At 44.6% G+C, this 27,219-nt stretch overlaps 1 protein-coding gene across 2 annotated transcripts; it reads right to left on the reverse strand.

Moving 5' to 3' along the window:
- Nucleotides 1–344: 344 nt before the first annotated feature.
- Nucleotides 345–25,940, reverse strand: LOC120812034 (ATP-binding cassette sub-family C member 12). 2 transcript variants are annotated; one of them, XM_078084902.1, is made up of 31 exons: nt 25,878–25,940; nt 23,755–23,805; nt 23,320–23,513; nt 23,047–23,193; nt 22,696–22,843; nt 22,227–22,463; nt 21,511–21,684; nt 19,998–20,145; nt 12,018–12,166; nt 11,823–11,930; nt 11,306–11,512; nt 11,159–11,230; nt 9,847–9,971; nt 8,987–9,059; nt 8,523–8,726; nt 8,050–8,184; nt 7,701–7,794; nt 7,365–7,415; nt 6,982–7,074; nt 6,777–6,880; nt 5,317–5,502; nt 4,652–4,878; nt 4,304–4,441; nt 3,545–3,734; nt 3,353–3,442; nt 3,030–3,219; nt 2,506–2,665; nt 2,349–2,427; nt 1,719–1,832; nt 838–1,002; nt 345–766 (listed from the first exon to the last, which is right to left on the reverse strand). In XM_078084902.1, the coding sequence occupies exons 2-31, from the start codon at nt 23,797–23,799 to the stop codon at nt 635–637; spliced, it is 4,179 nt and encodes a 1,392-aa protein (XP_077941028.1). In that variant the 5' UTR covers nt 23,800–23,805; nt 25,878–25,940; the 3' UTR covers nt 345–634. The 2 variants fall into 2 exon arrangements, with proteins under 2 accessions (XP_077941028.1, XP_077941029.1); XM_078084903.1 differs by lacking the exon at nt 25,878–25,940 and adding an exon at nt 24,859–24,997.
- Between the last annotated feature and the right edge of the window lie 1,279 nt (nt 25,941–27,219).

Consider the following 27,219-nt stretch of genomic DNA (forward strand, 5'->3'; position numbering starts at 1 on the left):
TAGCAGTGTGGAGTTGCTCTGAGACAGCAAGGAGAGCAGTCTCTGTGGAGTGGCGAATTGACGACAGTTTGAGCGCAGATCGGCCTTTGAGGAACTTGGCTAATGGGACATTTGATCAACTTAGTTGAACCATGTACGAGGAATAGGGCCTCGATCTCTAAGCAAATTCACTGACTTTGAAAAACTAGAGCATTAGCAACAGCCACCTATATTCAATCTATGTATCCCAATGGTTTACCCCAAGAGGATAGTGGATGTCAGGTCAGTTTGTCTAGGAAAAAAAAAAACGAAAAACAAAATGCTAAGCAAGCAGCCATGTATAAGCAATGACACAAAAACACTGGTGGACAGAAAACATTTTAATTATCCATTTCCATGTTGTTGTTCATACATTAGTTAAAACTCACCATGAAAAATACCTTGTCTATTAGTACAGCAGATTGAAAAATTCCCCACTTTGACAGAAAATAAATAAATAAATGTATTATGCAATATATTTTAAGTATACATTGAAATCGCTCAAAAAAATTTGTTTCAGCAGACTAAAGATGGATACATCTCATAAAACGTGCCTTCTCGGTCATACCGGATAACACCGACAGGACTGATTAAGATTTGTTCGTATAGTTGAACATCATTTAGTTATTTGTAGTGGTGCCACAGGGTCTCTTTGGTGTAGGTGTTCAGTGGGGGACGCAGCGAGGAGCGAGGCAAACATAGAGCCTGGTCTTTGCCTCAGAACATCTGGCTGGTCAAACTCTGCCACCTGTCAGAAGAATAACTTAGTTAATCTAGGTTTAGTAGAACACAAGCTTTATCTTTCTGTGTTCCTGTTACCTCGCCATTTTCCATGACCAGAATACGATCTGCATGTATCACTGTGTTGATACGATGAGCGATTGTGAGCACGGTGCAGTCCTTGAAGGCTTCACTGATGGTGCTCTGGATCAAGGAGTCCGTCTCTGCATCGATGGATGCTGTTGCCTCATCCAAAATAATGATCTTTTGGACAGGGGAACAGGGTTGGTTGTGGTGGCTAACTGATGGGAATGACATCAATAGCACAAGCAGTTACTTTGGTTATTTTTTTACACCGGAGTTTCAAAGTTGGAAGCAGGGGAAGGACCCCAACGCAAGCAAGGATGAAAATGCAACGATTTCAATGAATTGGGCATCACAGTCAGTCTTATACAGCATGGGGTCTAGCCTCTGGCGACAAAGACTAATGCGCACATCTTAAGTGTCTTATTTGTGGCTCCCTCAGACAGGAATCCTCGCTTCAACCGGTAGTATTTCTGGTCTACCACATCGTCCCAACAGAGGGGAAAAAGCTCAAATTCAAATTCCCTTATTTACCATCTGTTTAAAATATATATGTTAATACTTCTGAATGGCAAAACCACCACTAAGCATTCTATTCATGATCTGTCATTTCCCTCAATAACCTTTTATCAATTATAGCATAAAGTCATAGAGTTGGTCTCTCTGAAAGTCAGTCAGATAAGGCTGATGGGTTATAGGCAGGACACAAACCATACCTCTTTAACAAACTGCATTCGGATGGCAACAGGCTAGAGGGGAACACAAACTCCACCAGAAAATTCTGCAGCTTTTAAAGCCTACTGGCAGCTGATTGGTATGTGAAAACATGACACGTGGCAGTAGTAATCCTGGGGCTGTTCAGTGGCAGTAAAATAGGAGCAGATTCATGTACAAACCTTGGAGTTGCGAAGTAGTGCTCTAGCCATACATAGGAGTTGTCTCTCTCCTACAGAGAAGTTCTCTCCATTCTCCGTTACTGTTGCATGGAGATTCCCTTCCAGCGTGGAGATCTGAGGAAACCAAACAATACTGAAAACCCTTTAATAGCCCAAATGATTGTAAAAAAAAGTGAAACACCAACTACTACCATTTATACAATAATCAAATGTAGCATTGTGTTAAATTCATCGGGTGTATTTCTCACTACTCTTACACACCAACATAAAGCTCCTAATACTTAGCTTTCAAGAGATGTGATGCTGTATTTTCACAGCGTGACATTGCTAGCTTCTGCTCATTTTACTTAAGAATGGAATAATTATCCCACCAATGCTGTGCTTCATCATTTATTTTTAAATAAAAAAAGGACAACCATCTGGTTAGATAAATGAGATGCACATCCCAATCAGTTGCGATTGTGCTTAGGGATTACTGGTCAGATGAAAAAGGTCTTGGGAGAAATATCTAGAAGACTAGAACTAAAACTTGTAAACCAGGAAGAAACTCTTGGTTGATGATACTTTGAATAACTGACCACACACGGAAACTGTTGATATACTTTGCGTCATATTTTTCAGTGAACATACAGAGTTCTTCATGTAGGTCTTGTCCAGCGCTATCCAGATGGCCTCATCATTGAAGTTGTTGAAGGGGTCCAAGTTGTACCTGCAGGAATTGAAGCCCCCGCGGTGAGAGCAGTGTGTAGCCGAGTGAAAACCTATTGCTGGGGTTAGCTTAGGATACCTTACTGTGCCAATAAATAGCACAGGATCCTGGGGGATGATCGACAACTTGCTGCGCAGATCCTCCAGACCAATGGTTGTTATATCAATGCCATCAATCAGAATGGTTCCTGCTGCCGGCTCCACCAGCCGGAAAAGAGCCACACCTAGAGAGGACTTCCCTACAGAGAGGAAGAAACCAGTAGTCACCCTGAAGGTTTATCGAGGCAGTGTCCCCCTCAGCCTCTTAAAGCCATGTCTTCACTGTATGATGTCAACACTGTAATCCAAGTAATTCAGTCACATTCAAATCCAAAGAGGTTGTCGAATCACAGGGCTGTAACATTTGCATTTTAGAGATACGGTTATATTCATGCAAGATTCAAGGCTGACAATCAAGGTAACCAAGTGATCGTTCCCTCAAATTTAAATCAACAATTGTAATACATCTGTGTAATCTTGACCTTTTTCTAATTTTCACGAATCACAACCTGCATGGAAAACAAAGTTATGAGTCTAAACTCCAGGAATCAGTCAGGGTCTTACCAGAGCCTGTCCTTCCCACAATGCCCAGCTTCTCCCCAGCCTGGATGACGAAATCTAGTCCTTTCAGGACAATGGGTGCACTTTCTCGGTACCTCATCTCATAGCCCCTGAAGGTGATGGTTCCGCTCGTCGGCCAATCTGCTGGGACTTGGGCCTCTTGGATACGCCTTGGGCCCTCAGACTTACAACCCTGTACACAATAAACAACACCTACATTGAAGGATGGGAAAGGAGGCGTGTCATCAACTTCAAAGAGAAGGTTTCGCTTTAGTGTGATGGACACTTTCAAGAAGACAAGGAAGGATGATTGGTGAGTATCTGACCGTGATGTATTCCTGCAGCCGCTCCACCGAGTTGAATCTGGCCTCCACCTCCGTTGCTTGCCTCACTGTATACTGAAGCAGGCCTGTCAGCTGGACCACACGGCAATGTATTTAGCACGTATTTTGCAGATAATTCCAATGTCTTTACAAAAGATGCACCACAGGTGCCTTCATTTTATTTTCCAAAGTTACCTGCATGGTGTATGACAAAGCCAAGCCTTTCAAAGACGGACTGATGCTCTCATTACTGCTTAACACGACAAACAGAGCCACCGTCAAGGTCATGCATGCAGATATGGAGTCCAGGGAGAAGGAGAGCCAACGTGTTGCACAGTGAAACATTACATGGTAGTTGGAGTTTATGTCAATCAGTGCCATGAACCTGCAACGTGATAAACGGGTTTGTGAACAAACATAACGCACCGCTTCACCCCAATGATCCAAAACCAGCATTTAAGACTCAAACTGGGTTGGAGACATTAATTTCAAATGTAAAACTGCTGCCACAAGCGAGTGATGACAACCTTTTTTCTGATGTACTTTACACTTGACGGGTGTAGTACTCTGTACTAACGGGAATTCAAGGTCAAATGTGGTGCAATTTGGTCTGGTGGGGACCCCATTACAAACAAATTTGTTCCAGGCCGTACACTTGGGGAAACATTGCTGTCGTTTAATAGATTAGATATAGATTTTTTTACAATTTACTAAAAGCAAACTGACCTCAAAGTAACTTAACCAGGTTATAACAAAAGTTATAATGCATTATAAAAATATTTTAATGCAATATAAATATGAAATTGTAATACAATTTTTAAAAATGTGCATTAAAGATACATTTTCTGCCATTTTAAAGTAGTGTTAACATTGTCCCCCTGACAATACTGTAAACAGGAGGCACGCAATTGATTGAAAGTTCAAGGGTCATGATGAGGAACGTCGCTGACTTACCGTTTTATGCGACTGTCTCTTATGTTGTAGGCGTGGATGGTGCTGAGGCCCTCCAGGGTGGAGGTGAAGAGAGAGATGTAGGGAGAACGACTGATGTTCTCCATCCTCTTCATCTTACGGATGCTCCTCTGGGAGAAGCTGTAGATGAATCACAACATACACGTTTAATATAGTTTAAAAAAAACTGCAAGAAAAATGCACCTGCTTTGAAGACTTGCGACAACGGAAAACTGAATCTACGTGATCGTAACGCCCCCCCCAAAAAAATACACTTGCGTGCAATCAGCAGGTGCAGCAAAAGTATCCATAGAATCAATAGTATCATGTTTAAAATTGGTGTAGACTCACAAGAGAATGAGACCGAACAATGCTCCAATGACAACCACGGCCACCAGCATCGGGGGGAAGACTCCAGAGATGGTGATAAGACTGAACAGCACCGTGAGAGAATACTGTAAGAAAGGATCCATGTAGAGGGCAAGCGACGAGTCCACCTCCTCTTGATCTTTGGCGAAGCGATCGATAATGCGGCCTGTTGGTGTCGTGTCAAAGAAACTCATGGGACTGGCAAAAATCTGAGAAAGAATAGACCATATACATTATTATAGTCATTAGGCCATTTGAAGGGGATGAGGGGAGATGGCATTTCACTTGTACAAAACATGACAAAAATGCATGCACGTTGTTAACTTGTCATCCATCCTCTCCATCCCATAGCAGAGACAGGACAGGTCCACAGGGGTTGAATGCGTCCCATTAGTTTATCTGACGGTTTGTGCTTGTCAGAGCATGAACCCGTGGCTCCGGCCACAGCGACGAAAGATATTAGCATCCTAACTCTTGAGTTGATAATCTTGTGCAGATGGATTTATAATAGTTACTTTCCTCTCAGCCACTCCTTTGTCTGCATTACCTGGTCCTGGTGTTTTTTTTGACCTATTATTTCCTGCTCTATGTTGTTTCTCACCTAAGTGACCCTTTTCTGAAAGGTAGGGTCAGCCAGTCAGCAGTACCTTCTTGAACATGGTGTCGTGGAGTTTACAGGACGCGTTCAGGGTCACCCAAGTGTAGGAGAAGCCTTTGATGATGGCAAGTCCCACCACGATGGCCAACATCACGCCATAAATAATTTGGTAGAATTTCAGGTCTGGGTTTTCTGAGACGTCACCTTGGTATGAGGAGGAGGTCTTATTGGATGACTAAAAGAAAATATGTGTTAGTAGAGATAATTTGCAGGGTTCATACATATTTTGACACATGGATTTCCATGACCAAAGATTGTGAGAAAATGTATTTAAACTAACAAGAATTGCAAGGCATACATTGTTTCCTCTACCATTCAATCAGGCCCCAAGAAGTCTGATTTTAATGTTTACAATTATCGACTGGATGAGTATCGATTGGGATTTTCTTGATACTAGTGCCTAAACCAACACCTTTTCTCTTTTTATTAACAATATACGAACTTTTAACAGTTCATATGTTCAGTCTACAATAGCCGGAAGTGTATGTATTACTTTATTGGAATTTGGGGAATATTAATAATTTAATTTATGCTTGTGCAGGAACCAAAGATATGGAACCTACTGAAAGCATTTATGTTGAATTGACGCTCCTTGGGTGTCTCGATGTATTGACGTCATGGTTGCAGCAGGTGCAACACCGCTGCATGAGCCATATCGTTTTTCTACCGTGTCACTGAATTTATTAATTGCATATCAAGTTGACGCTTTGCTGCATAAAAAGACACAACTGAAAGAGTCAAACGATGCAAATGATGCAAACGGTCATTTGCGTAAGAAAGTGAAGTCACGTCTCTGCAGCTCAATGACAAACATTGTCACAAACTAGAAACGCCGCTACACCCTCAGTTTACGACTTTGAACTGCCGACAGCAGACGGCCAGCGCGCATCGGAAAATGTGTCGTGTACGGAGCCGGCACCAAAGAGACGTGCTGCTCGGCGTGTAGCTTCTCTAGCTGTCACCCTCCGATGTCCGCTTCCTTTAGCACTGCTTGTTAGGGCCGCGCTCCATGTTTGAAATATCTAATGTCCACATTACTACATTCTGCTCATCCCGGGTCTTTGTCCAACTCATGACATGCACTTTTACATCTGTAGCAAACCACGTAAATCTACACTTCCCTGCACAGTGGAGGACTGAGCTACCGAACTTTTCAGTTAAGGTGCATTCACACAACCACAGTGAGATTTATTTGCGCTTCGAGTGAGTCCTGCTCATAGTTTGAGCGTCTCCCTTTTATAGCCATATGAATTATTTCAAACATATCTTTAATGTACCACGTGAACATATAGATACACATTTCCATGACTTTTCCAGGCCTGGAAATGACCATTCGAACCCTGATAGCAACTAACCACCACAGACAGGGGAACACAGGTTTGAATAAACTGGGGAGGTGGAGGCGATAAGACACAGGATGTCAACCAGACAAACGGATTTAGTTCTTACCCCGTCACCCTTCTCCAGCCAAAAGCTCAGCCACCAGTTGGTCAAGGCCGTGGATCCAATCATCAGGACGATGCTCAGGAGAGTGAGGAGAGATGCTATGTAGCCTGCAGCAGCACAGTCACATAAGACATCATGTTGTTCATGTGTGAATTGGTATTGGATAAAATCACACCAATGCATAGGTCTGTGTTGGACACGGTCACACCTCCTGCTGCCTTGCAGTATTGCCGGTAGATTCTCCAGGAGACTGCACCTTCTGTGACAACCTCCTGACTGACCAGCTGATCACCGACCGGAGCTTAAGAGAAAATTATTGAATTAAGGGAGAATGTGGACATATTCCATCCTGGATCCATTTATAATGTTGCACCCATTTGTTAGCTCACGAATGGGGAGGAAAATATAGGACAGATCTTGAGAGAAAAGATGTTAAACATTGCAGCCAGTACTTCTGGTCACTAAATTGACGCATCCTTTGTCCCTTGCGTTGCCAGATTGAAATACATCGGACATAGTTCAGATGTAATCTCTGAAAGTGGCTGAACATACGACACAAGAGTCATTATTTTAAAAGTTTTGCAGACCCACCTCCTGGTCCAGTTGTCAGTGTGTCATCATTTTCGCCCACAGTATCAAATGCTGAAAGAACAACGATGTAGGGATGGGAGATCAATAAAAATGATAGAAGAAATTCCTGTCATTTCTATGCTGGAGACCAGACACGGCCAAACCAAATAACAGTATGCTGGGACAGTCGGGATTGTGGATTTATTGCCACGTCTTTTATGGTGTTCGAAAACTTTTACAAGTTCAATGTTCTTTCTAACTTTTATGAATAATAAACCATGAAGTGATGTCTAGAATGATCCCATAAGATCTATTTTAGATCATATGGGATCAAACACGTTTTCCTGAGTTCCATACCGTGGTTCACTAATCCACTGTTGGTCTGGTCAGTTGGCTCTATGTCCATCCCCCGGGCAGCGTCCTGGGGAGACACTTCCGCCTCAATGGGAGTCTGAAGACATTTATGTATTTATTTATCTATTTAAACAAAAGCTGAAATTACTGCAGTCTTGACAAGGTGACGACTCACTTTCAACCTAAAGCAGAGGATCAACAATTCATTTTTAACAGTACGTTTCTGCCTCTTCTAAACGTTTAACACATTTCAGAAGCTGTAAAAAACAAAACAGGGGGAAGGCTTTTTGCAGCTAGTAAAACTTGAATCTAAGACATCCCACTACAGAGGTTTGAACGTTTTGCTTTTTACCTCAGACTCTCCCATCTGGTAGTTGCTGATGAGCTGAGCATAGTGGTTATCAGCTCTCATCAGGTCCTGGTGGTTCCCAGCCTCCTGCACCACACCATTGTTCACCAGCATAATGTTGTCACAGAACTCCAGGTACTGAGACACACAAATGAGGACAACCACGTCAATAAATGCTCTCAGCATAGTTCTCAGACCATAGTTCTACTCAGCGCAGTCTAAACAATACGTGTCTACATATTTGAGGTTCTTATTCTGCGGTTTACAATAACGTCTACAATTCACGCTTGAAAAAACAAAAACTGCATTAACTCACTGGTATTTGATTCAATGTTACTTTGGGCTTTACCACACCTGAAAGTCATTTTGTTCGGTTTTAAACAAGTATGCAAATATCATTGAGAAATGCAACTCTAAAACTGAGCTATTTAGGATTCACAATCTACTAGACTAGTAACTAGTGAATGACAGTCTACCTGGAGCTGGTGTGTTACCAGTATGATGGATTTTCCCTGAAGCTCCTGCTTAATGCATTTGTCAAAGATGTGTTTCCCCACGTGAGCATCGACAGCAGAGAGCGGATCATCAAGGATGAAGATGTCCCCATTAGAATAGACCGCTCTGGCCAGGCTGATTCTCTGCTTCTGCCCCCCTGACAAATTCAGCCCCCGTTCTCCGATCTGCCAACAGAGCAGCAGAACGCGGATGAGACCACCGACAACATGAGACAAAGCATTTGCTTTTCCCTTTCAGTAAGTTACAATAATACTAGGTCCAGCTACAAAAACATCAGCTAGAGACGTGAACACAACGTTCGTGACAATGTTGCACAGTAGATTACGTTTTTTGTATCACTGGACAATTTTATTTTCAGTTTCATGAATTGAAACTGAAATTCAGTCTGGGGAATGTAGAGTAGCCTACAGCAGAAAGCCCCTACCTCAGTCTGATCACCATGAGGGAGGATATCCAGATCAGCTCTGAGGGCGCAAGCATCCAAGACTCTGTTGTATCTGCAGAGTCAGAAACAGAGTTAAGAGATGGCAAGAGACAGTCAGTGTATTCAAAGGGGACATTTTGAAGAGGAAATATTACAATTTTAAATCTTATGTAAAAAAACAGCTTCTGGAAAACATCTACTTTACATTCCTCAATATGCCTTCTTAATTAATATATGCCCGCACATTTGATCTGTATAGAGGAAGCAAGGTTTCAAAATATTCTTAGTGAGTATTAGTCTGCAATAAAAGATAAGCAGCACTGAAGCAAATTCACAAACTTGATCCCACTTAGAGGTACATATAGTTTTGCAATCAGCTAGTTTTGCCATAATAATTAAACTAAAGGGAAATGTTTACGCGTTTGTTTTTCGTCAGTGAAGTCTGCTGCGTGTTGCGTTTCCCTGCAGTACGTGCTCCATTCAAGATAGTGACTACAGCACAACTATGGTCATAAATGCGAGCTGAAGGACGGCACGCAGCTAAATACTTGGCACAAGTCAGCAGAGTGAGCAGTTTCCTGAAGATGATCGGTCTGATAACAGATGACCTCCAGCGTGACTACCTTGCAAGATAAGTGCTGACAGAGATAAGAGGAGCTCTCATCATTCTTTTATGGCCGACATTAGATAACCTCTCAAGGAAAGACCCTTCAAGCATTGTTGAAATCTGTGTAACTGCAACAACGAGGAACACTGGTAAAACATTAACATCAAACTCGTTCAGTTTAAAGAGCCCTTTTGTTTCAATATTCAAAAAGGTCTGTTTACTTATAAGGTACGTGGGTTAAGTGATTATATACTTTGATTGATCAAGCGGTTCCCCCATTATGACGTTTTCTTGAACAGTCCCGTGAAATATCCAGGCCTGCTGGGAAACGTAGGCAAAAGTCCCATCAGCTGTGACGGAGCCCTGCAGAAGGTGCATCTAAAACATAGAAACGAGAAAAACCACCATGAGGAAAGCTGCATGATACATGGCATCTGTAAGATCTGGGGGCTATTGCACAAAACCAGGATACGGGATTAAGCCGGGATATTCAAGTTATCCTGCATGAATTTAGCTTCGACTTGGTTGCAGGAAAGCAGGTTGACTTAAACCCAGCCAAGTAACCATGGCGATTTATTCTTTGCAGCTAGCCTGCTCCAGGGAAGGCTAACAGCCAGGCTAAGATTAATCAGCTGCCGATCTGATCCGAAATAAACATGTAACAGTTGACGGCGATATATAAAGTCCCATTCACTGGTGTTTCTTCCTGCATCATGATGCCCATTTCTGAACAATGTTTTGGATGAAGCACTGATAGACATATGCTTTCAGACGTGAGAGGGTGTTTAGTCACAGATCAGTGACAGCGACTGTCTATGGCACAGTGCTTTTTTTGTGGGTTACAAATTGCAGGGAACATGAATTTTAGATTACTAAAAAGTTGATCAAATATGTGAGCAGGCATCTTTCAAGTAATTTCTACAAACAATTTGCAAACTTACCAACCGGCAAAATGTTTATATCTTAGCTTGACTTGTTTCCGGGATCTTTGTCATGTTTGTTCTGTATGAACATTAATTGTAGAAAGGTATTTGGAACTAGACACAGCTTAGAGATTTGGGAATATGGTTGTAAAACAGTCTCCTAGTACATAGATTTCTAAATCCTTACTCATTCCGTCGGTCCACGATTGTCTGCCAGGCTTTTTCTGTTTAACAGCTGCCGTATTTGCTTTTTTTGCATATTATATGCTCCACCAACATGTTTCCATAATGAGTTACTGCTCAGCGGATGAAAAATATGCTCCACGCGTCTTCTCCATTTCTGCATCAGTAAATCTGTGATCGACCCCGTGGTCTATTTAAGAAAACTGAACGCACACTTATCCCAGCTATGTAAACCTGGATTGACTTAGCTCCCCCTTCTCATCCCGGCTCAACATGCAACACTAAGTCAAGCTGCGCTTTCAGCTTCCTGGATTTCTTTCTTCTACTTTTGTGCAATAGCACCCTGGTTTAACCAATAGGTTAATAAGGAGCAATTTTTTGTGCAACCATTATAACAACTGATAAAAATGTCATACATTGTCAAAACAATTGTAAAAGAATAAAGACATGAGGACCAACCTGTTCCAAAATGCTGGAAATCAGTGACGTCTTTCCACTGCCCACGTTACCACAGATGCCAAGCAGCTTGCCCTTCAAGAGATAAGAACTTTAGGGTTTAACCTGATCTACATTGCTTCATTGATCCCCACCAGAGGTAAAACACACCTTGGGCAGTGTGAAGGTAATGTTTCTTAAGGTTGGCAGAGTATCGGTCCTCCCATTCTGGAACGTCTCCCCATTATCTGTGATGGTTGGGGAGTCTGGCAGGTCGGCTCCTTTCCAGGAAAATGTAGCATTTTCCATCACAATGGCTGAGTCACTGCCAGTCCGATGGATCAGGTAGGGCTCCGGATTCTGGATCCGTATTAACTTCTGAAATATATAAATTGATAAGCAATAAGCTCTTGTGTTTCACAAAAAAGACTTTAAGGGGGAATTGTTTAAAACAACAAAACAAAACTAGCAATCAGGTTGTAGTGATTTCCAAAAACGGACAAGCAATTGGGAACCTAACAAGTATCAAAGATCATTTCGCACCACAGGTTGTCATTGTTAAGGCTGCAGATTAAGAGCTTTGGTGGGGAGGCCATATTTACAGATCATAATGGATCACCATTAGAAGGCACCAGCTGAAGTTCTAAAGGTTGGGTGAGAACAGCCGGGCAAAAACAGTGGAGTTTACCCTCAGCCGTTTTATTGCGACATAAGCGTCGGCCAGATTCTTCACAGAAATAGGTATAATAGCCAAGCAGAACCTCAAGGAGTTGAAGATGGCGATGGTGGTAAAGGCCTGTTAATGAAAAAAGAATGATGGTCAAGCTGTAGAACCCTGTTGTTGTTTTTCAGTACACCTCACGCATTGCACTGCACTACTCACATCAGCTGGGTTGAGCTTCAAGCGCAACGAAGTGTGCAAGATGAAGGTGAGAACGGTCGCGATGATGGGGACGATGTTTGTGAGGCTGATATTGCCATTTTGGATGTGAAGGATCGTCCACAGTTTTTTCACCTCCTTTTTCCGGAAGCCTATGTAAAAGGTGGAACCAACCAGGAAAAAGTTACATTTAATATGTGATTTAATTTGAATTTAGAACAATTATTTCACATAACCATACTTCAAATAGAGACACCTGTCCTACTCACCGGTGAGTTTCTTCTACTGAGAGGGGCATATTAACCAGACCACAAAATACCAATGCCCCGTGTCGACACACACTTAACCTACTGTCGGTAACGACACTAACAACATATATGCTTGAATGCGATAAACTCCAGATCAAGCTTAACACTCTAAACACACTAAATAAATGCAAAAAACATACAATTAAATTGTTTGTAAACCCATAACCAAAATGTCATTGCATATGATAAACATATTCCACAGTTGAAGTTCACCGTTTTCACATGCAGTTCAAAATGGTCGAGCCACGGTCCTCCACGTGTATTGAACTGTTCCCAAAAACATTACCGTCCCGGACACGTTGCTGCTCGTTGACGACGTGGAGTCATGTGTGGCAGGGTATTACTCACAAACCACCGTCGGTCAGTGGCGGGGGAGAGGGGGGGGGGGGAAGAGGGCAGGTGAGCTGCGGGCACGCCGAGGACTGTAGTGGCGAGACGGCGGACTGTCCTTGTTCGCTGGCGACGAACTAACGTAACCGAACTTTACGAGCTAGCGAGGACATTAGCCCCAGGTTACAACGAGCTACACTTTTTCACGTCTAACGGATGATCTTCAGAGCTGGAGGCGTAGACTCCTCCTTCCTCCACTTGGCCGCTCCGACCGTCACTCCTCCGCGACACGAACACCAACACCAACAACCTAAACCTAAACTTGCAATCGACTAACTTCTTCTTAATCGCAGGTGCGCACCCCGGGCGCCGCCATCCTCTTCTCCGTCGTTCCTCGTCTTCTCCTTGTCCCGCCCCCTCCACTCTCTCCATTCGCCAGCGCACCAACTTTTCAGTCACTGATTGGCTGGACCTGTGGTCAAGTTCTGTGGTGCTATTGGGTGTGGAACTTAGGATTGATGTCCCAAAGTAATTGCAAGGGCTGCATATAAATAAATATGTCCACACTCTGGGTGTACCCCTACATTCCCGCCTTTCAAACCCTGCCACATCATAGACTTTCCCACAAATTGGGCTCCCTTAGAAGTCCAAAGAGCCCATGCTCTCTTTTTCATCATTTTTTTACCCATCAATAACAGAGGTAGACATGTACCTTACAGCATACAAACTCAACTTCAATATCACACACATTACATGAAATCAATACACACAAACAAAATGGAACACTCATTTGGGTACAAAATCTTTAAACCTGCTAGGGAGCTGACCTCTGGTGCTTCTGTGGGGCCTGACAGGCCTCTGACTAGCCTCACTGTCATCCCCAGATCTGTCTGCCTCATCTGACTGTGCGCCCCCATGCGTGCCTCCCTCCCCAGTGCTTGGAATCCCACCATGTTCGCTCTGCATACTCCCAACTTCCTCCCCATCAGTGTCAGCGGTGTCGTCTTGAGAGCTATGGTGGGGATATGTATTGCAAGCGTGTCGTGCATGGGGATAGCTACGGGGAATACACACTATGTCATAGGCATCCGAGTCTGAATCGTGGTATGTGGGTCTACGCTCTCGTGTGGGGTTGGCCGTTATAAGGGCCTCAAAGACGCAGGGTTTCATTTGATCCCTATGTACCACCTTGGTAGGGCCACCAGCCTCAGGCTTGACAGTATACACAGGCATGTCTGGATGGTTCTGTGCGATGACAAGATAGGGGTCTGGTTCCCACTTATCCTGGATTTTCTTCCTGCCACGTGGTTTATGGTTCCTCAGCAGAATTCTGTCTCCAGGACGGATAAGTGCGCCACGTGCCCGCCGATCATACAGCCTTTTGCGTCGCTTGGAGGCATCTTGCGTCGCTGCCCTTGCTGCATCCGCCGCCACGCGAAGTCTCTGATGATGATTTAGCACCCAGTCATCCAGATTCTCTGCCCCACTGTCGTCGAAATCCATTCCCCCAAGGATATCTCTGGGCAGTCGTGCATCTCTTCCAAAAAGCAAATAGAACGGAGAGTAACCTGTAGATGAATGAATGTGGCTATTGTATGCCATCACCAATTCCGGCAAGTGCTCTTTCCAGTTCCTCTTCTTGTTAGCTGGGAGAGACCGCAGCATGTCGTGCATAGTGCGATTGAATCTTTCGCACTGGCCGTTTCCCTGCGGGTGGTAGGGCGTTGTTCTGCTTTTGGCAATGCCATATACATGACATAACTCTTTTATCACGCCGGCCTCAAAATTGCGACCTTGGTCGCTGTGCAGTCGGGCGGGACACCCATAGCAGGCAAACCAGTGTTTGACTAAAGCGGCGGCTGTGGTCCGAGCCGACTGGTCTTTGGTGGGCACGGCCACAGTAAATCGCGTGAACATATCCGTGAGGACCAGGACGTTTTCATATCCACCAGTAGATGGCTCTAGCAAGGTATAGTCCATGGCCAGGACCTCTAGCGGGACCGTAACATTGCTGCAAACCATTGAGGCCTGCTTCTTCGGGAATACATCTTTGGCTAGAATGCACCTTTTGCACTTCTGCACCCATACCTGGACGTCCTTGGACATTGAAGCCCAATAGTACCCCCTCTTCAACTTGGCCAAAGTGCCCTTCACACTAAAGTGACCACCATGGTCGTGGTGAGATTCATAAATGGGGTGCTGTAGCGGCTTGGGCACCATCAGCTGACAGATGTTCACCCCGTCACGTGGGTCTTGCAAGTCTCTGACCAGAACCCCCTGTTGGATTCTCAAACGTTCCCACTGTCCACACACTTTCCGCTGTGACAGGCTCATGTCTCGCGACTGTTTCTTGTTAGGCCTCATACCCATCTTCACAGCCTCCACTATGGGTCCCAGATCCTGGTCCTTCATTTGGAGTTCTCGAACCTCGTCCCAACTATAACCACAAACTCTGGTTCCTGGGGTGGCCTGCACAACCTGGACCTGTCCTGCTTCCTTAGACTGGTCTTTACGTGCAGGCCACAAGCTGGCTCTCACTTCATCTTCCCTGATCACCAGGAAGTCTTTACCAGTGTCTTCGGTCTCTGGTTCGATAGTCACAGGTAGGCGGGATAGCACATCAGCATTCTGGTTAGACTTCCCTGGCTTATAGTGGACCTCGAAGTTGAATTCCGCTAACTGGGCCACCCACCTTTGTTCAACGGCCCCGAGGTTAGCGGTCTCCAAATGCCGGAGCGGGTTATGGTCTGTGACCACTGTGAATTTTGCATACATTAGCAAGTCACGGAATTTCTCTGTGACGGCCCTCTGTGTAATTTAAATGCGCTGTAATTTTTATCATTCCGCTCTGAGCCCCGTAGGCCCCGACTTGCGTATGCGATCACACGCTCAACGCCATCCTGACGTTGGCTTAGCACGGCTCCAAGCCCCTGGCGACTTCCATCGGTTGTTACTATAAACGGAATCCGGTAGTCGGGGTAAGCAAGCACGGGGGGAGCCATCAAGCAAGCTCTAAGCTTATCAAAAGCTATTTGACATACTTCACTCCATGAAAAAGACTGGTGCTGCGCTCCCCTGTCCCCTTTTTTAAAGGTGCCCATCAGGACGTGTAAGGGCCTAGCCACCTGTGCAAACTGAGGGACGAAGCGGCGGTAATAGGACATGAACCCTACCACCTGTCTCACATCTCTAGCAGACCTGGGAGTGGGCCAATTCTCCAGGACGGTGACCTTCTCCATGTCCACTTGGACCCCTGCTGCGGACACAACGTGCCCAAGGAACTTAACCTCTTGCCTAAGGAGGAAACACTTCTTCGGATTCAACTTGAGGCCATGGTCCCGAAGACGACTAAACACTAAATCCAACCTCTCCAGGTGGCTGGAGAAGTCCTTGGAAAATACCAACACATCGTCCAAGTAGACGAGCAGAACATCGAATGCTAAATCACCCAGGACTGATTCCATGAGGCGTTGGAAGCTTGCTGGGGCATTGCACAGCCCAAATGGCATACGTGTTCACTGGAACAGTCCGAACGGCGTCGTCACTGCCGTCTTCTCCTGGTCTTTCTCCTCAACAGCTACCTGGAAATACCCTGCGGTAAGATCTAGCGAAGAAAATAAGCGTGCCTGGCCCAAAGCATCCAGAGATTCTTCCACCCTAGGGAGTGGATATGCATCTCTATGGGTCACACTATTTAACTTCCTATAGTCACAGCAGAACCGGACCGTCCCGTCCTTTTTCATAACGATGACTGCTGGTGAAGCCCATGGGCTGCAACTCTCTTTCAAGATGCCTTGAGCTACAAGGTCTTGCACATGGCGCTTAACCTCTTGGAACACATGAGGTGGAATTCTGCGGTGTCGTTGTTTAATGGGATGGGCGTCACCCGTTGGGACTCTGTGTTCTACTGTGGTAGTGTACCCATAATCTCCATCCCCTTGGGAGAACACGTCACGATGTTTCTGGAGAAGCTGGTTCAGTTCGCGAATTTCAGAGGGGGAGAGCCCTTGTACGTTAGCCTGGACGGGAACAGCCAGGGGTCCAGGGCGTCCTCTCCCGCAAGCAACCGCACCCTCTAAGGCTTGGACATAAACTTCTCCGTTGGTTTCTTCAAACGTCAGAATGTCCTTGGGGAGTACCTTCTGTGGCTTACTCAACGCTGCTACTCTTGACCGGGGGGGAAGCCTCACAGGTTTGTCTCGTGTGTTGAGCAGCCTAACTGACACTTTTCCGTCTACTGCATGAGTCAGCACGTTGGCAACTAACAGTCCATGAGGCATGGTACCGGTTGGCGAACCCTCAACTAGTACCTGACAGTGCATTTTTGGAGGGATCCTGCAGCGACCCTCAATGACCATCTCGCTGCGTGGAGGCACCATAACTGCTTGGCGGCCGAACACTTTGACATACCCCATCTGACCCCTAGGGCCCACATATTGCTCTTCCTTTGCCATTTTTACAAAGACACGGCGTAGGCTCCCCGCCGACTGCTTGTGTCGATTCATCGTCTGAACCCCTTGCATTTCATTGAACAGGCTGCGCAGATCGGCAAGGACATTCATCCCCAGTATTCCTGGCACTTCGCCAGGCCCCTTTCCACTGGTTGCATCGTCCCGCAGCACGAACACGCATTTTTCAGTCAGCCTCTTTCCGAAACATTCAACATCAGTGCAGAGGCACCCGAGGACAGGGATGTCCAGCCCATTTGCAGCTGTTAGCTTCACCCATTTGGCTGGAGATAGCACCTTCCCCGAGAAGTGCTTCTTGAAATGGCCTTCAGACATTGTGGTGACCTCAGAGCCAGTGTCCAATAGACAGCATGTTTTCACACCATCTATAATTACATCGATTGTGAAACAGTTGCCAAAGGCCCCCATGGGTGTAGCCCTGTGCTCGGTCACAGGTACGGATGTTGGCGTGATGGGGCCTACTGTAGCAGTACTGATGGTTCCTTCTGCCTGACCGGCATGGTCCCCACTGGTCACATCAGACACGGAAGCATTTGCCTGACGCTGCCTTCCTTGGCCTTTTCTACACTCTCGACTTATGTGTCCAGGTTCCCCACAGTTGTAGCAAATCAATTGCCCAGTGTCATCTCTCTGAGGTAATCTTTGCTGCCTACCCGTGGCGGTGTTTCGCATTTCAGGCCCCCGTACCACTCTGTAAAGCTCCTCTTGTCTTGCAGCTAATTTCTGAATGGATTCATGTAACGCCTGTAAAGTCAAGGCTGGAGGCGTTTCTTCTGTAACTACACTGCTAACGGCACCACGAGTGTGGCTTTTGTCCCGAGTGGATTGAGAGGTCTCCTCTTCCTCTGACCAATCAATGGCAGCCTGCATCAGCAACTTAAACATTTGTGTTGGCTGCTCTTTTGCCTGTCTTTTCATTTCCCTTCTTAGGTTATCATCTCTGAGACCTAGCACAAACTGTTCTTTTAGCATGGCGTCAGGGTCAGAGATGCACTTGGAATCACGACGCTTTAAATGGCAAAGTTTCTCCTGAAGATCGTATCCATATGTCCGTATCCTCTCACCTGCCATTTGTTTCCTATCATAAAATTCCCTTAGCCTGATGCCCACTGGGGCTTTGTCTCCATAAACCTCTCTCAGAATCTGGAGAACATTAACAATGTCAGTTGCATCATCTTCAACCATCAGTTTCAATGTTGCTTTTGCCTCCCCCTTTAAATGTTGCTTGACTAGTTCGACTTTGTCTTGGTCTGGGATTTTGCATACTACAAAGTACGATTCAAGTGCTGCAATCCATTCTTCAATGAACATTTCACCTTGACTTTGAGAGCCACTGAAGTCTGGGCATTTTCTGTCCCTTTGTATGAATACTGTGGTTGGGGTTTTCTGCTCTATGACCTGCTTTGCCATTGCCAGCGCCTCCCTCTGGTCACTTCTAGCCTCCTGCAGTAGGACCATCTGTTCCCTCATGTGTATTGACTGCTCTGCAAATTTCTTTTGCAGCTCTTCAAATTGCTCCTTCAACACATCCATGACTACTTGCCTGAGGACTGAGACCCTACTTTGGAGTGGCACTGGATAATGACTAAACAGGGCTGGGACTAACAGTGAGGGTTGTAACTAGGTAGGTATCCTGTTCGTGGACGCCAATATGTAACAGGTGGAACCAACCAGGAAAAAGTTACATTTAATATGTGATTTAATTTGAATTTAGAACAATTATTTCACATAACCATACTTCAAATAGAGACACCTGTCCTACTCACCGGTGAGTTTCTTCTACTGAGAGGGGCATATTAACCAGACCACAAAATACCAATGCCCCGTGCCGACACACACTTAACCTACTGTCGGTAACGACACTAACAACATATATGCTTGAATGCGATAAACTCCAGATCAAGCTTAACACTCTAAACACACTAAATAAATGCAAAAAACATACAATTAAATTGTTTGTAAACCCATAACCAAAATGTCATTGCATATGATAAACATATCCCACAGTTGAAGTTCACCGTTTTCACATGCAGTTCAAAATGGTCGAGCCACGGTCCTCCACGTGTATTGAACTGTTCCCAAAAACATTACCGTCCCGGACACGTTGCTGCTCGTTGACGACGTGGAGTCATGTGTGGCAGGGTATTACTCACAAACCACCGTCGGTCAGTGGCGGGGGAGAGGGGGGGGGGAAGAGGGCAGGTGAGCTGAGGGCACGCCGAGGACTGTAGTGGCGAGACGGCGGACTGTCCTTGTTCGCTGGCGACGAACTAACGTAACCAAACTTTACGAGCTAGCGAGGACATTAGCCTCAGGTTACAACGAGCTACACTTTTTCACGTCTAACGGATGATCTTCAGAGCTGGAGGCGTAGACTCCTCCTTCCTCCACTTGGCCGCTCCGACCGTCACTCCTCCGCGACACGAACACCAACACCAACAACCTAAACCTAAACTTGCAATCGACTAACTTCTTCTTAATCGCAGGTGCGCACCCCGGGCGCCGCCATCCTCTTCTCCGTCGTTCCTCGTCTTCTCCTTGTCCCGCCCCCTCCACTCTCTCCATTCGCCAGCGCACCAACTTTTCAGTCACTGATTGGCTGGACCTGTGGTCAAGTTCTGTGGTGCTATTGGGTGTGGAACTTAGGATTGATGTCCCAAAGTAATTGCAAGGGCTGCATATAAATAAATATGTCCACACTCTGGGTGTACCCCTACACCTAGAAGCAAGACAGCATCACGTGTTCGGGGAAGTGTGGCACACAACACTACATTCCTGTTTTGACAACAAGCTCCGCTGTTAAATTGCTGTAAAAAGGTAATGGTGATATTCAAAACAACACTTAACATGTTGGACAAAGTTTTCCGACTCCATACCTGCAACCTTCTCTTCAAAGGACTCTTCCCAGGCGTACATCTTGATGAGTTTGATGCTTCTAAGAATCTCAGACATTGTCTGAACACGGTGGTCTCTTATCGATGCCATTTTCTTCCTGACTTTGTTTGTGAGCCGGCCAATGAACCCCTGAAAACAGTATAAACTTTGTCAACTGACAAACGAGCTGAAAAACCACAACTACAGATACCTCAGCGCTGTCCATGTCTATAGCAGAATTATTTCGAAATAGGGCTGCAACTAACAAGCAAGTAAAAAAAATGCATTAAAAAGCTTTAAATTCCAACCCTTTATTCTAAAACAGAACTGCAAATTCACATTGCAAAAATACAGGTTGTGATTTCTAAAAAGAAAAATACAAATCTAAACAGGATTTGTTTAAACGCAAGAACTTGTTCTCTATACTACCCAGACGCACACTCAAACACACCCCCATGTTCACTTGAAGCTTATTCATTAAATGATTACCATCATTGCAAGTTAAGTAAATGTATACACCCCATCTAAGTACAGGTAAAAAACAACCAAGTGCTATGAGATGAATTTAAAATTCCATTTGTAAATAAATGCATTACAGGCTTCCTAGTTAGCCGCACTGGTTTAATGGATGACCGTGTCTCCCTTTACAGGCATAACATCAACTACTGTAAAACCCACAGTATGTGCGCAAGCACACTAGACTACCGTATATGACAACATTAAAAAGTACAACACACACACACAAATTATATATAATCAACAACTGATACGGGACAAAGTGAAAAATACAAAACAGATTGAAAAATGAATGGTCCAAAAGAGCCAAGTAAATAAAAACGTGTCTTAGTCTTGCTAACTGCTGTTATTAGCGAGCTAACGCTAGCTTGATCGACTGGATGACGAGTAAAGCGAAGCAGCGCTACTGGAGGCTCCTTACGTTCCTCACTTCTAAACGGGACAACGTGGAGTTCCCGTGCCATGTTACGTCGACTTTACATATTTTGCCATTGACACACTTTCTGGGCTTTCACGTGTCCCCCATTGAGCGTGACCGTCACTCATTTCGGTCTTGAGTAACGCACTCCCGCCACACATACAGTTTCTCACGCTAAAAAAATAAATAAATCGGTTCCTCTTCAACCCGTCGGCCGTAGCGTCCCCACCTCCCTCCATGCTCGCACACCTTGGACGACTAGTTGAACAGACTCTACGTCAACTCGACACCGAGCCGAAGCGTTTTTTTCTCCTCGCATGACGTAATAATCGCGCAATTATCGATAATGAAATTCTTTGCAAATGCTTTTAATAAAGACATTTTATCGATTTCTTGCAGACATATTTTGAAATAACCAAAGTTGCCTTGGCCTAGACAAGAGATAGTTGTGTGTATAACTTTGGGTTATTGCAGAGTATTGTGTCTCCTTGCCATGTGGCTCAAGTACATGTTAAACCAGTTATCTCCCACTGCAAGTGACAATGCTTGTAATTGATAACCGTGCCGTTTAACATACAAACCTGTAACGGGATGAGGATCGCGTAGATGAAGACTCCAGCCAGTGCGGTGTAGTAAAGAACGTAGCAGGAATAGATGGCGCACATAACAAAGAGCACGGGGGTGGCCAGCAGGAAGCTCCCCAACACTACGGCCTCAAATAATTTGTGGCCGTCAGTGGACAAAAGACTAATCACCTGAATGAGAGACATTAGCAAAAGCCTGCGTTACTGGTGCACGTTGCTCCAATGGTGGTAGTAACACATATACACAAGATGTTTACAGCCAAGAAGGTCTTTCATTGTAAATCGGGATGAAAGACAAACTCATGCAACAAACCAGAACAAAACGTCACGTGGGGCCATTCCAGGGGACGGACAGTTGAGTCAAGTTAGTTCAGCTGGTTTAATCTTGTTGGAAGACAAAGTTATCAGCTGCTGGTTTCCTCATTACCATTTCCCAACTGTTGTATTCGTTTCACGTTTGAATTAGTTAAGTTATAGTCAGATTGTGCCAAGTTAATCTCATGCATTTGTCAAAATTCAAATGAATCCAATTTCCGAATTGTGTCGCCGCAGTACAGCCAAAAGTCAAATTTCTTTTAAAACACATGCCAATTATGTCGAGCTATTGGGCCAAGTTTATATTTCTTGCCAATTCCAACTCAAATGAGGTATATTTGACACACATCTCCCAAACGACGGGTCATGTGATTATGGTGTATGAGATCGCGCCCTACCTCTCCCTTTAAAATGCCGCTGTTCCCCCGCAGAGAGATGACTTTCTGAAAGGCCAACAGAGAGTAGGCTCCCTTCAGTCGGGCTGCAGTGCGCAGGTTCACCGCCCACAACAAGGAGATCAGGAAGGCTTTGGAGAACTCTGAGGCGAACAGGGCGAAGGACAGACCCACGCCGTATAATACCGTGGACTTCTCTGGGTCCTCCGTATATTTGAGGATCTCATGAACCACAACAGCCTGAGAGGACAGAGCAGTTTGTATCACACAAAAATAGCTTTCAACATTAAACAACTTTGATTAGTCAAAACTTTAGTGAGGTCATCAAAGCAGCCTTCACGTGTATTTGAATAGGAGTATTTCAGTGTTAAAAAAAATACTTCATACACATTTAGACTGAATGCAATGGTAGAAAACGGCTCCTCCAATAGAGGAAGCACTGGTAATGATATACAGCTTCAGATGTTATTACCGGGCCCAGAAACATTGCTGCCATGGCAAGGATGCCAATAAAGACGGACAGAATCAGCCGGGTTCTTTGAAATCGAAGCATAACTCTCATCACAGAGGCCCTCTCCAGGCCCACCCTTGACACTTCTTCCCTCCAGAGTCTGTTGAGTCTGTGCACAACACATCAGCCATATTACATTAGTACGCCAGTAAACCAGGAACTACACACTCACAGGTTGACTCATTAATCATTCCCCAACATTTTAAGGTAAGAATTTCGGCATATATTTGCTACGAATCTGAATTTACTGTCCTGTATTTATTGCATTAAATGAATACAGAAATGTTGGGTGTGGCCATGAGTGTGTTAGACCTTTCTCCGCTGGGGTCAGAAGCATCAAAAGTAGACAGTTTGAGAGAGCTTGGGTCCAGCCTATTCTTGAACAAGGCCCACATCGTGGGGGTCAGCCAAGAAAAGGTTGCAAAGGACAGGAGACCTGCTCTATCCAGGGGGTGGGGCCTAGACATGGAGACAGCACCCAATACAGATTGTTAGTCTGTAAAATCTGTCACCCAAGAGTTATTCATTTAGTGACATACAAAAGAATCAAAAAGAGGACAAACAATGTCATCAAACTACACTGACTGAGACGATGAGCAGCGGATGGGTATGAGGGTCCGAAGGCTCTGGCTGCATTTATTTAACCAGGTCGACCGGGATGTTTCTCTGTTGTCCAACTCGATTTGTTCTGGACTGGTGGCCGCAGCTCCTGGACTGGTGGCCGCCGCTCCTGGACTGGTGGCCGCCGCTCCTGGACTTCTTTGGAAAACATCTTCTGACTGTAAAGTGATAAAACCAGACAGTGAAAGTATCGGACATAAAGACAAAGTGGGACGGAGTAAGATTGAGGAGGCGACAGGAGGAGAGCCTTTTGTTAATGTTCTAGCAAAAGGGGGCCTAACGATTGCATCAAAAACACAGGAAGCATGAGACACAATGGAAGAGGAAAAGATCCCAGGCCGTAAAAGCCACATGAAAGGCCACGATGGGTCTGGTAGGCGCTGTTTGTTATTAACTTACAAAAGAGACTCTTTGACTGTTGTTCCACACCACGTCTTGTCTCATTTTCTCCTGTAGCAAGAGAAGCAAACATGCAGCATCACAATATTACTCGCCAACAAGACCTTTGAGGAAAGAATACTGCTGGAAGCCTGATACGCAAATGTTTTTAACAGCATCAACATGGGAGGGTGCAACCTTTTCCTATAGTGCAATGGACAATACTACAATAGACTTCTTCCTGCTCTAGAATACTCCCACTGTAATGGAAGGGTTCAAATTGTGATGATCATTTCCCCACTGGGATTAATAATGAATACCTTGTTTTCTTTCTAGTTTAGTTTGAAGCGCACAAACTAAATCTCCCACAATGCACTCCAATTTGGTGACCCGCAAACTCACTTCTCGCGATTCCCGCCGCAGGGATGCGGTGTTTAAACTTCACTTTCACGGTCGGCTGAGCGCGGATTAAAACATTTGCATCCCAAAATATCCAAAAAGCGAACAGTTGAAGGAAGGAGTCAAAGGAAGCCGATTTAATGAAAGATGAAAAGGCAAAAATATGTTCGTAGAAACCGGTGTGCATTTTGTGTTATAGAACGTTTTGGTGGTGAAGGAGTACAATTTATGTCGGCATGTTGACACCAAACATTGGAGCTTAATATGCTAAATTTATAATAAAAAAAAACACAAAATTGTCAAAGGAGTAAAAAGACTACAAACGTTATAGGAAATGTTGCTGTAGCAGAAACAGAAGCAGCAATTAAAAACTAAATTAATGTCAGCTGTATTGTGGCGGAATAACAAAATGTCCCTTAATTACCGTACAGAAGTTAGTTCATTTAAAGTAGCGAACCTCATGGTTCTTTAAACAAATCGTTCTTGTCATGCAGAGGAAACCCGCTGCCTGCACGTTGTGCTAAACGAGCAGCTCGGCAGGGGCGCAAACTGACGTCATTTAGCGCGCAGAGGTCCGACCCGATCACAGCATTCAAGCGCAAACCTCCACGCGCGCGCGTCCTATCGGGTTGAGGACAACGTCCCACCTGCCTGTCCGCCGATCAACGCGCCGTGACACCTTTTTACAATCCCGTCTCAGCCAACACCGACAGCGCGCCACCTCACCTTCAGGTGGAGTCAACGCAGCTCCACGTGCAGCCCTTGTGCTGCGCCCTGGCGTTATGCTATGACGTCACGCCGCCGGTGTTACGTCAGAACAGTTGTTTTTCAATAATTAATCCAAACGAGATGAAGCACACACGACGCGTCACCAACGAGGCGGATTGATTGAAACCCTAAAGCCAGAAGAAACAAACAGGTAGGATGCCATTCAATACATTTTTAAATATAGATAACTGTGTGTAATATGGTATCTCAGGGTGAGGAGCGATTTGCAAGGTGTAATCATGACGTCACCTTATCAAGTTCTCCCAAAACTTTATCTATATAGCTGTGGGATAACCACTGTTGTTATTTTGCTTCAATGGCATATCCTAATATGTATGTGTAGCAATATTATTGTTTTCTTATTGTTAAAGAAAATTATATATTTAATTGTAGTTTAAGAGAAAACTGTTGATACTTCAAATAGTCTCACACATGAATTACAGAAACCCTTTGTGCCTCTCCAGTCACGCTGTGTCAAGTTTCTACAGCTGAATTAAACAAGGTTTTAGGAATTTGCAGAATGTGTCCATCTGACCATTACAAAAAGTCACACACCAATGGAGAATATTTTGTGATCAGTGTGTGTTATTTATTATTGGTAGACCTAAAACCACCAATTGTTCATCAGAAAACACCGAAATTTGTCCTCTGCTACTAAACCAACAGTCTATACAAGCAAGTATTTATGAAGAGGAGCTTTTACAACCTAAAGCATGAAAGATGATTCAAACTTTAAAAGTCATCGGACTCAGACATGACTGGACCAATCAAGCTTTTGTGACGCAGGATTCTGAACCTTTAGTGCTTGCAAATAAGCCAAACTTAAAAAAGGCTCAAAAACATCAGGTGCTATCTTAAGTTACTCAACCAAAACCGAAACCAAACTAAACCAAACTAAAAAACTGCGACAAACTTATCAACTAAAATACTTTGATCTAGGTTGAGCGAAACCGTACAGAAGCAAAATGAGACTCTACCTCTGTGTGGAGGACGAGGATGACCCGTCGCACGTTGTTGGTACGGACTCAGAAGCTCACGCTGGAGCAGCATTTTACTCTGCATTGCATAAGACCCTGTGACGGGGATCAAAGGTCTGCATGGTCAGAGGTGAATATCCTCCTCCCACCTCACAGGGAACAAGTGGTCCAACATCTACGCTCAGTTAAAGTCAAGCAGATTAGACTTAATGACATAATGGGCTTTGCTTTCTAACTTTTATTCTTAACTATGAAGCTGAAATGCGAACAGCTGGGTTGTGTGTGGATTACCTAATAGTTTCTAGTTAAAAACTGCCCTCAGCTGAAGAGTCCTTAACCGACAGATCAGGTATGACATGAATGGGTCTGAAGATAAAGCGTCATAAAGTCTGGAGTCCCTGTCTGGAGAACTGGAGACTCCAACCAAAATAGTTTGCCTTGAGAAGGTCTCATAACTATTTGTTAATTAAACATATAATAGATGAATGAAGGCTGTGGAACCTGATAGTTCCTGATTGTGTCCACCTGTTTGCCCTCATGTGTCTTATAGTCTGCGTCTCCCTTTGTCTTGTGCCGAAGTGTTTCAATCTTTCGTTCACTCAAGAATGGCCTTGAGGTTTTTTTCGTAGCGTTTTTGGTTTTCCTCCCGAGGGAGTGATTTTGAGTGTTTAGGTCACGTTTATAGGTATTCCTCTGTGAAGAGTGATTTTCTGTTTATAGATCATTTCTTTCTGATTTTGATAATACGTTTTATAGATGATATAGGATTTTTCATAGCTGCTTATTTCATCACCCAGTGTGAGAGATCCTAATAAAGACGGCCTAACGCGTTCACCCTTCTGCCCCTGAGTCCTCTTTAAAGTCCAGGTCTGACATGTCGCGTACGAGCACCTCCTGGAGGACTGAAACACTCCGCCAGCCTTTGTGCAGTGGGTTGCAGTCATGAATAAATGAGAAGTGTGTTTAAAGAGACACTCAAACGTCAAAGTCAATTTGCTACACGTTGAGGCAATGTATGTGGCCCTAAAGGGGGTTTTAAAATGTATTTTATTTTACAGTTATCCTTCAGATAAAGAATCTGTGAGCAATGTGGCCCAGGTACCCGCGAGCAAATAGAACAAGGACGTCAACATTCATACTGAGCACTATAATTTAAGATGTCCATCCCTGCTAGATATGTTTTGGCTTTTTCATATCCATCCCTAGCGAGAGCCCGAACTCTAGGAAAGTACCAAATTGCGGAAATTCCCCTTCTTATAAATCCCAATTACAACACAATTTACTGCAAATATTTGGCCTTTATGCTTAGTTCAAATTTGCACCAATAGTGCGCTGACACTGG

Source organism: Gasterosteus aculeatus, chromosome 12 (assembly GCF_964276395.1).
Source record: "Gasterosteus aculeatus chromosome 12, fGasAcu3.hap1.1, whole genome shotgun sequence".
NCBI lineage: Eukaryota > Metazoa > Chordata > Actinopteri > Perciformes > Gasterosteidae > Gasterosteus > Gasterosteus aculeatus.